The 12916-nt window shown below is 43.9% G+C and overlaps 1 protein-coding gene across 2 annotated transcripts in view; it reads right to left on the bottom strand.

The window, feature by feature from the left end:
- Window positions 1–3008: 3008 nt before the first annotated feature.
- Window positions 3009–12916, bottom strand: part of PGR (progesterone receptor) — a 37692-nt gene continuing 27784 nt past the window's right edge. The window contains exons 4-8 of one of the 2 annotated variants that reach the window (XM_075262980.1): window positions 11833–12132; window positions 10583–10727; window positions 8716–8846; window positions 6543–6700; window positions 3009–3428 (exon numbers count right to left, since the gene is read on the bottom strand). In XM_075262980.1, the coding sequence (XP_075119081.1) occupies window positions 3273–3428; window positions 6543–6700; window positions 8716–8846; window positions 10583–10727; window positions 11833–12132 (890 nt within the window). In that variant the 3' untranslated portion in view covers window positions 3009–3272. Of the gene's footprint in view, window positions 3429–6522; window positions 6701–8715; window positions 8847–10582; window positions 10728–11832; window positions 12133–12916 lie in introns of both variants that reach the window. The other variant, XM_075262981.1, reaches the window with a different exon arrangement.

Here is a 12916-nt window from a genome sequence, read left to right as displayed (position 1 = left end):
AAATCATTCATGTGTGGTGTTGCTTCTCAGCCAAGGGAATCGGCTCTCTCACAGTCTTGCCTAAAAACACAGCCATGAATAAAGAATGGTACCAGAATGTCCTCCAAGATCAACTTCTCCCAACCGTCCAAGAGCAGTTTGGCGATCAGCAATGCCTTTTCCAGCATGATGGAGCACCTTGCCATAAAGCAAAGGTGATAACTAAATGGCTTAGGGAACAAAACATAGAGATTTTGGGTCCATGGCCTGGAAACTCCCCAGATCTTAATCCCATTGAGAACTTGTGGTCAATCATCAAGAGACGGGTGGACAAACAAAAACCTACAAATTCTGACAAAATGCAAGCATTGATTGTGCAAGAATGGACTTCTATCAGTCAGGATTTGGTCCAGAAGTGGATTGAGAGCATGCCAGGGAGAATTGCAGAGGTCCTGAAGAAGAAGGGTCAACACTGCAAATATTGCAACGCTGCATTAACTCATTCTAACTGTCAATATAAGCTTTTGTTACTCATAATATGATTGCAATTCTATTTCTGTATGTGATAAAAACATCTGACAAACACACAGAAAAACCAGAGGGCAGCAGATCATGTGAAAATAGAAGATTTGTGGCATTCTCAAAACTTTTCGCCATGACTGTACTATTATGCCCCGTTGTGGACCACCCATAAACAATTTTTATACTGTTGGGGGGTTTTCAGACCCCAGAGTTTAATGATCGGAGATCCAAGGGGTAAAACAAACATTAAAAACAATGTTACTTACCTCTCCCGGGCTCCGGCGCACTCCACCCTGATTTCGGCCATCTTCAATGTTGGACCAGACATCACCTAACCCAGGCCAGTATCACGAAACATAATGACACCTGCCTGGGCCAAGTGATGTCACCAAAAAGGCCCAAAGCCTGTAAGAGCGTAGGAGAGGTAAGTCACAGTGTTTTTTATGTTTCCTCACATTCCCTGGGCCTCCGATCATTATACTTGGGGGCCTGAAGAGACCCCCGAGTATAATGATAGCAGTGTTTGTGGGGTTTACGGGTCCACAGCCTCACTTATCAATCCCCACTCCTGATCACAGCAGAGGTGCTGGCGGCCGTGAGTCGGAACAAGAATTGGTAAGTAAATGGGGCCCTATACCTGCTGGGGTTATTCCAGTAGGTAACAGCCTATTTAAAAAAAAAAAAAACACATCAGGGGCCCGCCGGGCCCCCTATTGTCCCGGGCCCCATGGCATCCACAACCACTTCTACCCCAGTAGTTATACCCCTTCTGTATATCACTAATCTAATATAAGGAAATAACTTATATTATACACTGCATGTTCACTCCATTTATAGATCGGTGTCCACCTGGTACCTGGTGCTGGTGCAAACATAACCATTAGAGATGAGCGAACACCAAAATGTTCGAGGTTTGAAATCCGATTCGAACAGTCGCTTACTGTTCGACTGTTCGAATGGGTTTCGAACCCCATTATAGTCTATGGGGAACATATACTCGTTAAGGGGGAATCCCAAATCCGTCTCAGGAGGGTCACCAAGTCCACTATGACACCACAGGAAATGATGCCAACACCCTGGAATGACACTGGGACAGCAGGGGAAGCATGTCTGGGGGCATATAAATCACTTTATTACATGGAAATCCCTGTCAGCTTGCGATTGTCGCAAGCTAACTTTTTCCCATAGGAATGCATTGGCCAGCACTGATTGGCCAAATTCTGTACTCTGGCCAATCAGCGCTGGCTCTGCTGGAGGAGGCGGAGTCTAAGATCGCTCCACACCAGTCTCCATTCTGGTCCGACCTTAGACTCCGCCTCCTCCAGCAGAGCCAGCGCTGATTAGCCGAATTCCGTACCCTTGTGCACCCTCGGCTCTTCTACATCAGAGCCAAGTGTGCGCTTGAACCCTTGTGCACACTCTGCTTCATCACGCTAAGAGAATGCATTGGCCAGCGCTGATTGGCCAGAGTACGGAATTCGGCCAATCAGCGCTGGCTCGGCTGGAGGAGGCGGAGTCTAAGATCGGACCAGAATGGAGACTGGTGTGGAGCGATCTTAGACTCCGCCTCCTCCAGCAGAGCCAGCGCTGATTGGCCGAATTCTGTACTCTGCGGCCAATCAGCGCTGGCCAATGCATTCCTATGGGAAAAAGTTTATATCACAAAAATCACAATTACACACCCGATAGAGCCCCAAACAGTTATTTTTAATAACATTCCATCCTAAATAAAGGTTATCCCTAGCTATCCCCGCCTGTACAGCTATCCCTGTCTCATAGTCACAAAGTTCACAGTCTCATATGACCCGGATTTGAAATCCACTATTCGTCTAAATTAGAGGTCACCTGATTTCAGTAGCCAATGACTTTTTCCGATTTTTTTCAATGCCCCCGTTGTCGTAGTTCCTGTCCCACCTCCCCTGCGCTGTTATTGGTGCAAAAAAGGCGCCAGGGAAGGTGGGAGGGGAATCGAGTTTTGGCGCACTTTACCACGCGGTGTTCAATTCGATTCAAACATGGCGAACAGCGTGATATCCGATCGAACATGTGTTCGATAGAACACTGTTCACTCATCTCTAATAACCATATTAGAATTTATAGAGAATTAAAAGTGAAATATTTCTGTAAATATAAATCATTTGATGAATCTGATGAGATTTTTCCAACACATACTCACTGTGCCGCCTCTGCTCTGAAGGGGTAGAGCATGGGCCACCGACCTGCACTCTGCAGCAATGGCGAGGGTAAGGGCCGGGTAGCCAGAATGAATAGCCAAAGACATGAAAGTAGAGGGTCTACAAAAAACTCAAAGTAATAAGACAACATACTCTCAATAGGATTGCAATGCAACTGGGCTCGGCTCCAGTGTATTATAATGATGGTGATTGGCAAGGAGCCGCTTGCCCTTGTTACCTCGGTGGTCCCAGATCAATCTCCATCCACCCCCCATCCCCCACCATACATATTCACTTCTGCCATAAACACTGTAACAACATCTGAAATGCTGGATGAGTTTAATGTGTCAGGTCCACTTTACAAATAGTTTAAGCAAATAATGTTATACTTGTAAAGCGACTTATGAATAATCCGCCGGCACCGCGGTGCTGGGAAAATAACAACCAACCGGAATGAGAACCTTGGGCAGAGAGGCTTATGTGAGTGCCAGCTCCTCTGCCCAGAGAAACCGCTACAAATGATGATTGGACAGGAGATACTACACACAGCGTAGCAATTGGAAAATAAATAAGTCATGGGTGGAAACTGTAGGGGATTCACTTTTTATGAAAGATGAGCGGCTTTACCATCCCGGCCAGGATCTTGGGTAGCTGCGCAGATATCACTTCTGTCATCATCTCTGGGAATTCCACGCTCAGCGCTCGTGACTGGAGGAAAGTGTTCAGGCAATAGAGATGGAGCTGCTTGACCAGCTGGGGGATAGATAAAGGTAAAGGAAAGTTAAGTAACCATGTAAGTACATTAGTATACTTTACTTCTCCTGTACTGATCCTGAGTTACATCCTGTATTATACTCCAGAGCTGTGCTCACTGTTCTGCTGGTACAGTCACTGTGTACATACATTACATTACTTATCCTGTATTATACTCCAGAGCTGCACTCACTATTCTGTTGGTGCAGTCACTGTGTACATACATTACATTACTTATCCTGTACTGATCCTGAGTTACATCCTGTATTATACTCCAGAGCTGCACTCACTATTCTGCTGGTACAGTCACTGTGTACATACATTACATTACTTATCCTGTACTGATCCTGAGTTACATCCTGTATTATACTCCAGAGCTGCACTCACTATTCTGCTGGTGTAGTCACTGTGTACATACATTACATTACTTATCCTGTATTATACTCCAGAGCTGCACTCACTATTCTGCTGGTACAGTCACTGTGTACATACATTACATTACTTATCCTGTACTGATCCTGAGTTACATCCTGTATTATACTCCAGAGCTGCACTCACTATTCTGCTGGTGTAGTCACTGTGTACATACATTACATTACTTATCCTGTACTGATTCTGTATTATACTCCAGAGCTGCGCTCACTATTCTGCTGGTACAGTCACTGTGTACATACATTACTTATCCTGTACTGATCCTGAGTTACATCCTGTATTATACTCCAGAGCTGCACTCACTATTCTGCTGGTACAGTCACTGTGTACATACATTACATTACTTATCCTGTACTGATCCTGAGTTACATCCTGTATTATACTCCAGAGCTGTGCTCACTGTTCTGCTGGTACAGTTACTGTGTACATACATTACATTACTTATCCTGTATTATACTCCGGAGCTGCACTCACTATTCTGCTGGTACAGTCACTGTGTACATACATTACATTACTTATCCTGTACTGATCCTGAGTTACATCCTGTATTATACTCCAGAGCTGTGCTCACTGTTCTGCTGGTACAGTTACTGTGTACATACATTACATTACTTATCCTGTATTATACTCCGGAGCTGCACTCACTATTCTGCTGGTACAGTCACTGTGTACATACATTACATTACTTATCCTGCACTGATCCTGAGTTACATCCTGTATTATACTCCAGAGCTGCGCTCACTATTCTGTTGGATCGATCACTGTGTACATGCACAGTCACTTTACATTGGGTCTTTATTTTGGATAGCCTGTAGATCTTATAGAGGACGTGTCCTGTTTATACAGTAATAGCTACAAAGATTACAATGTAATGATAAGTGGGCGCCACCTGTCTGTGTATATTGAGAATAGCCCCCAGACTCATTACCCTTGCTCAGTCCCAGACATCCTAATCTAATACTAAAAAGTAGTAAAATGTCATATGGCGGGTCTGAATGTATCAAGCGCTGACATTCTTTGTCATTTTCCTTTTTCCTTTAGTTTTTATCTTTCTTCTTTGCCAAGAATTCACTTAGCCATCTAAAATCCGAGAAAGATAAGAAAGAGAAGAATGCAAAGGCCAAGGTTACCTCGAGGAATAGACGTAATCCTTCTATGGTCAGATGTATTCCCGCTATATGTACTAACATGTCCAAATATGTAGAAAAAAATACAAGGACACATTTGTGCTATTTTTGGGTGGGTTTCCAAATTTTTGTGTTGTCCACTTCCAATACAGCCACATGGCCCTCAGTGAACTTTCTTTCTCTAGGACACGTTTGTATCTAGGGGAGGGTTTTAGAGGTTAATACCCAAAATCTGTGTCTACTGTATGGAGGTAATAGAGTTACAGGCAGGGGTGAACCTAGGGTTTGTGCCGCCTGAGGCGGACGTCAGAAAGCCGCCAACCCCCCACCCCCCGGGAGGAGGGGGTGAAGTGGAGCCGAGCGGAGGGGCGGGGCCTAGCAGAGGGGGCGGGGCATTAGCAGGCAGAGAGCAGGAGGCAGGGAGAGGACCTGCTCTCTGTTAAGAGTGAGGGACGGCCGCTGGAGCAGCGCTGCGTCCACAGGGCCGCCCCAATCCACCGCTCACTTCCCTTGTCGGACTGCCGAGACGGTGACGCTAAGCCAGTCCAGGACAGCAAAAATGCCCCCCTCCCCCCGGGGCGCCTCATGAGAGGTGTGGCGCTGGTTACAGGTAGTATCATAGGTAATTATAGGTTAATATCTCATCCCCTTGTAAGCCTAGGCTTGGAATTGCAGGCAATTTCATTTTGTTTAGTCTTAATAGGTTACATTTTTAATCCTAATAGGGGTTGGAGCTTATATTTTCATGATTTACACAACTAGAGCGTACCTAAATTTGCATAAACCAATACATCAGCATGTATATATAGGGAATAACACTATTTCTGATCTTTGCATGACTTGCACTCTGCAGTCTTTATCAGTTCTCCCAGATACAGGCTCTATCTGTAGTTTGCATTTCTCCCTGAGCTCACTACTCACTACTCACACAGTGAGTAGAGGACAATCTGCTCCATAACTGTCTATTTCTCACTCACTCAGATCCCAGGATCATGCTGGACATATACAAATAGATACTGAAATGTAGTAATATGAATATTGTGCTTTGGTTGTAATAGAAAGCCCTTATATAGCTCCAGCATCACACAAAATATGTGCTATCCCCTTCGGCTTAGTCCATCTAACCTCTCCATAGACTTTCTCAGATATGTGTGATCTCAGTCAAATGACTGGCAATCATCTCAAGACAGATGGACTGCAGAGTGAAAGTCTGTTCTAGATTATTGATTTATGCAAAGTTTCTTGACCATTTAAGTAATAAAATCCTGGCAGCTATTACCTGCTAAGACCCCAGTGATCAGCTGTGATCTATAGGGAAACCTGGCACTAAGTGGTTACATTCCCCATAGCGCCACTACAGGGGAAATGAAGCATTACACCACTCCCATTCAAATCAATGGTTTGGCTGTGTAATGCAGGGCAGGACAGGTCCTCCAGCAGATCAGATGCTCTTTGTAACTGCTCTCAGTTCTGGCCACGAGACGAGGACTCGGATAGGATGTATGAAAATAGGTTTTTCTAAACCAGGTACCTACCTTATCCAGAAAACACTTACTTCATGCATGGAGTCCATAACTTTAGTAAGATGATAGAACCTCTGGGAACTTGCGACGACTCCTTTATGTCTTAGGCCAATGGCTTTCGCCAGTTCTCTTATGTAGTTTGACCTCATCTCATCAAATAGACTTTGGCTTTTAAGGCCCTCCAAGGGAACTGAAGAAAAAGACGAAATTTTCTATATACACAATAGGTATGAATATCAACAGGGGATCCCACCATGTGACATTGCTAGCCTTGTGGTGTCAAGAGACTGCAGATGTGTCCACGCATGTGAGACCCCAATACCCCTTCTAACTTACAAACTGGCGGACATAGATATGCGAGGCCCCCTCCATTACATTCGATGGTACTTTTGTACTTTTTGCTTGTAGCTTCTGTTCTCAACACCCAGATCGATCACGCAAAGGCAGCTGAATGGATTTGGATGAAATATGGCACACTGATAGTTTATAACCTCTATTAACAACACATAGGCTACTTTTTATCCCGGTAAATGACATGGATTCACGACTGTTATGAATTTATGTTCACATACTATATTACACTGCTCTTGCAGCAATTTATCTGCTAACCCTCAGTGGATTATGTACATTCATTTGCATATTATCTGATCTGCCCCAGGCAGTGCTGACACACTGGATGGGAAAACACTTTCAATCCAAATTGGCCGTTTGCTACTTTTAAACATGATGGGAAAAAGAAACTGTAATTTGTCACAAACAACGAGAGCTATGAAGGAGCCAGAAGTCACAGAGTCACAGAGAATCATCGGCGCCAATAACACGCTCATTATATGATGTCCCAGCGAGCTGCTGAGATGCCGGAACAATCACAGGCACGGTGCTAGGAATGAATTAAGCGGCAGGACAGCTTGAGAGCTGTCGAAATGCCGGAGCAGGCAAACCAATTTGCTGAATATAGGTGGATCATCGACGCCAACAACACGCAGACAAAGTCGCGGGCAGAGGCTAGTACATATATATATATATATATATATACACATATAGTTTGTGTGGGAGAACTGCTAGCTGTGATGTCCATTATAGGATGAAAAGGGTTAAAATAAAACTAGCGGACACAAGGTCAAGAAATACTGTATTCTGCAAAAGTACAATCAGTCTCGTGTCATGTCACGTTTTCTCGGGAGAGATCTCAGCTATTTTTATAGACATTCATGGAGGGACAGAATATTCCTGCTGCAGACGTCCAGTAGATGGGATCTGACCGCTACTATTCAGTAATTTGGATATTACCCTTCTATATTTCTTGTTTCTTCATCAGCAATGAACATTTAATATTCCAAAAAGAATATTGTAAAATTTTTAAAATTGTTTCTATTGAAATTTGGGGGGGAAAATCAGCAATGACTAATTTTTACTTCTTTTTTTTGGTTTAGGAACAAAATGACTCCCATGGGTATTTAGCGTTACCAGAAGCATACCTCTGTGGTCACAAACCTATGAACCAATGCCTAGAGAGTCATCTTTTTGTGGATTACAGATCAGTCTGCAGGTGCATGAGGGACGGTGCCTGATCTGTCAGATTTGCCTACAGATGGTCACAAGTCCTCTCCTCTGGAATCATTGCCCAAAGGGATCCCTTTAGTTCTGGCTGTCTGTAGGAAAATCTGACAACTTGAGCCCATCCCTCAGTTCACTAGCAGACAGATATGCCTATCCAGAAACTATGATTACCTCTGCATTGTGTGTAACCGGCCATTTTCTTGTGGCCGCAGGCATGCGCAGTCGGCTCTGCCTGAGGCCTGTTGGCAGAGCCGACTGCGCATGCCTAGAAGACTGAAACCCAGGATGGAAGAAAACACAGGCAGAGGGTGTTCCAGGCAAAGATGGAGGCGTCGCTGGAGATTTCTCTCGCAGCATTGCGGACATCCCTAGTGCTGTGAGAGAACTCGTTTGCATACCGAAGACAACCCGGATTTCTCCCGAACGGCGGCGCGAAGAAGACATCTAAAGGTAGGAGAAGAATAGACTTTCTTAAGACTATTCCTACGTGTTAGTCAGAAAAAAAGGGTATCCAATGAAAGGATCCCTTTAAAGGGGTCTCCTAAGCTCTCTACATGTTATAGTATCCCTTTATGTTTTCATAATGACAATATTTTTCATTAACATACAAGTGTTCCCGGGTCCCTCCATACACATAATACTCACTGGTGTTGAGGAGGAGCAGAGCCTTCATGCACAGGAATTCCTCATGGCTGATTTGTAGTTTTACAAACTCCTGGGGCAGCTGTCTCATCGACAGGCAAAGAGCGTAGAAAGACGACTCCTTCATTCGTTGTCTGCGGACAGAAATATCAGCATTTTAGAACACAAATCTGAAAGTTTAGTTACACTTTAATAGTTCCACTGTTCGATTTTACAGCACCATAAGAATATATGCAAATGTACAGTGGGGAAAAAAGTATTTAGTCAGTCACCAATAGTGCAAGTTCCACCACTTAAAAAGATGAGAGGCGTCTGTAATTTACATCATAGGTAGACCTCAACTATGAGAGACAAAATGAGAAAACAAATCCAGAAAATCACATTGTCTGATTTTGTAAGAATTTATTTGCAAATTATGGTGGAAAATAAGTATTTGGTCAGTAACAAAATTTCATCTCAGTACTTTGTTATATATCCTTTGTTGGCAATGACAGAGGTCAAACGTTTTCTGTAAGTCTTCACAAGGTTGGCACACACTGTTGTTGGTATGTTGGCCCATTCCTCCATGCAGATCTCCTCTAGAGCAGTGATGTTTTGGGGCTGTCGCTTGGCAACACGGACTTTCAACTCCCTCCTTTAGGTTTTCTATAGGGTTGAGATCTGGAGACTGGCTAGGCCACTCCAGGACCTTGAAATGCTTCTTACAAAACCACTCCTTCATTGCCCTGGCGGTGTGCTTTGGATCATTGTCATGTTGAAAGACCCAGCCACGTTTCCTCTTCAATGCCCTTGCTGATGGAAGGAGGTTTGCACTCAAAATCTCACGATACACGGCCCCATTCATTCATTCTTTCATGTACCCGGATCAGTCGTCCTGGCTCCTTTGCAGAGAAACAGCCCCAAAGCATGATGTTTCCACCCCCATGCTTTACAGTAGGTATGGTGTTTGATGGATGCAACTCAGTATTCTTTTTCCTCCAAACACGTAAAGTTGTGTTTCTACCAAACGGTTCCAGTTTGGTTTCATCAGACCATAGGACATTCTCCCAATACTCTTCTGGATCATCCAAATGCTCTCTAGCAAACTTCAGACGGGCCCGGACATGTACTGGCTTAAGCAGTGGGACACGTCTGGCACTGCAGGATCTGAGTCCCTGGCGTAGTGTGTTACTGATGGTAGGCTTTGTTACATTGGTCCCAGATCTCTGCAGTTCATTCACTAGGTCCCTCTGCGTGGTTCTGGGATTTTTGCTCACCGTTCTTGTGATCATTTTGACCCCACGGGGTGAGATTTTGCGTGGAGCCCCAGATCGAGGGAGATTATCAGTCGTCTTGTATGTCTTCCATTTTCTAATTATTGCTCCCACAGTTGATTTCTTCAATCCAAGCTGGTTGCCTATTGCAGATTCAGTCTTCCCAGCCTGGTGCAGGGCTACAATTTTGTTTCTGGTGTCCTTTGACAGCTCTTTGGTCTTCACCATAGTGGAGTTTGGAGTCTGACTGTTTGAGGGTGTGCACAGGTGTCTTTTTATACTGAAAACAAGTTTAAAGAGGTGCCATTACTACAGGTAATGAGTGGAGGAAAGAGGAGACTCTTAAAGAAGAAGTTACAGGTCTGTGAGAGCCAGAAATCTTGATTGTTTGTAGGTGACCAAATACTTATTTTCCATCATAATTTGAAAAAAAATTCTTACAAAATCAGACAATGTGATTTTCTGGATTTGTTTTCTCATTTTGTCTCTCATAGTTGAGGTCTACCTATGATGTAAATTACAGATGCCTCTCATCTTTTTAAGTGGTGGAACTTGCACTATTGGTGATTGACTAAATACTTTTTTGCCCCACTGTATGTTCCATGTGAAATACTTACTCGTTCAGTACTAAATCTGGGGCAAAGTAAAGCATCTGTCCACTGACGTGCTGGTACGACCTCCATCCCATGGCAAACACCATCAGACTCATCCATGAATATTGTAAAAGGGTAATCTGATCGTCAATGTGAAGATTCCTAAATCCTACAATCAGAAATTATATCATAAAGATAGAGAAACAATGGAGTTCTGTAACATATCATGTTTAATAGAATGTATGGCTACTTAGATCACAGGTGGCTAGCCTTATGGATGAGAGCGGACTCCAAGTACGGGTATAGGTACAAAAGTGGAGACTAGCAGGAATAGAGCTTCTCAATACCATCCCATTAGCCATTTCATGATCGGGAAGAGTCTCCTTCCCATCCTACAGCTTCTACCATGACAATGATATTCCGGAGAGTTGTACATACTGTCTCTCCCCACAGTCCCTGCCACGAATACACATAATAGAACATCGTCATAGGAATCCAATAAACCTATGAATATGTTCTTGGAAGTGAGACTTACCTACTCAACACCAGATGTCCAAACTGAGGATCCCAGACCCATCTCAGGTGGTCCCATGGGTTGGTTGGTGTTGACCTAAATCTAATGACCTAATGTAATTTCTCGATTTCTTCCTGCCATGATTCCTGCCCCACTCACTGTCTTAAGAAGTGGTGATTGGGGTGAAAAAGCAAGAAGGTGGAGCATCTCCGGTGCCAATCAAAGCCATGCCACAAAGATGCACCATTTCTGTGCCAGTTTTTTGCTGTACTGTATATACTTTAGTAAAACCCCCAAATGTGGGCTGGATGGCATCTTGCACATTCTATTGAATACAACTTTATATCTATAACCTATTTTAAGGGCTATGAAGATGATCCTTGGAACCAAGTGTTCCCATAACCCCATGCCCAATATAAATCATTACTTATAGGGGATATTTCACCACCTCCACCTCACTTTATAGGTGCTGCTCCCCTGATTCTTGCAAAGATGGAAGACTGTAAGAATCACATGTAAGATTGTAATCACATGTCAGAGTGTAAGAAACATATCAGGCACCAAAACTAACTGCACTGATTGCTCAGGAATGGCGGAGGAGAGAGAAAAAATTCCAACTATGCTGGAATCAGTAGAGCAATGACTATTAACAAATGCTAAGAACTGGAGATGATGGAGGTGGTGAAAGCTCCTCTAAGCATAAATACAATGTAAAGAAAGTATTCCTAAGCCCTGCCCCCATGACTCAGAAGTCGCTTACCTGGCAGAGATTTTGACCACTTCACCACACAGAGGAGTTGCCGTTCACACAGCTGGTTGAGGCTACACAACAATGCACTAGGAGTTTCTGGTTGAGTGTTATCATACCCGGCATATACCACCTCAGGTTCGATACTTTGTAATATCTGCAGCAGTTCTGGAATATACTGGATTTCTTGAGTTGGACTTGATAGTCTTCGGGTCAGAAAGGGTTGAGTTTCGAGAGGCCTTGGCGGCTGAATGACCAATGTTTCTATTTCTCTTCCTGGCTTCATTCTGGTAAACTTTTTGAACTTCCGTCCTAAGGAAAATAAAGAACATTACAACTACATATTGGGGTAACTTAGAATTCTATAGTATTGTCTCTCATTTTGACCCCTAGGTCTAAGTTCAGAGTATTTTGGATTGGGATTTGACGCAGAGGCCGCTTCAGGTTCCGGTCCAAAATACGGGGCAGCCGCGACTGGATGCTGGTGCAGTGCACAAATGAATGGGCCTAGTCGGGAGTGTCTGTGGATGATCCACAGGGATTATAGGTTAAGCCACTAGGCCACCAGGAATAAAGAATCATAAGCTCCTATAACTGAGGCTGAAACATGAGAAAATAATCAGCTTATTATAATAACCTTAAGTTACTAAGTCTCCAAGAAATGAAACCTAAACCTCTAGATATACCTGCTAGATCCGAAACAGAGAAGATGATTTGCAGTGACTGGAGGTCAAACCACCCACCAGACCACCAACGATAAGACACTGAACCACAAATTCTTCTAAATCTAATAATAGGAGGATTATCAGAACAGTGAGGGCCGCAGCTAAAAGAAGTGAGCGCAGGCCCGGCATGACTGGGATTCCCTAGTCTTGTAGGTGCCGGGTTCTGCAGCCCTGTAGGTGTTAACTCCTTGCAGGCGCTGTTTACAGTTCATGGTGTGGTCTCCGGGTGGTGGGATATATATATATATCTCCTCTCCCTCCTCTCCTTCCCTGTCACTTCATCAGAATAAAGCTGTTGTCACTGTCATACCCCAAATGGGTGAGATGATAGGTTAGGGGGCGCTATCTCTTTTTATTTCTAATAAAACTGC

The sequence above is a fragment of the Leptodactylus fuscus genome, chromosome 2, assembly GCF_031893055.1.
Source record: "Leptodactylus fuscus isolate aLepFus1 chromosome 2, aLepFus1.hap2, whole genome shotgun sequence".
Classification (NCBI taxonomy): Eukaryota; Metazoa; Chordata; class Amphibia; order Anura; family Leptodactylidae; genus Leptodactylus; species Leptodactylus fuscus.
The sequence above is the reverse complement of the archived record's forward strand: the minus strand, read 5'-3'. Positions and strand labels throughout refer to the sequence as shown.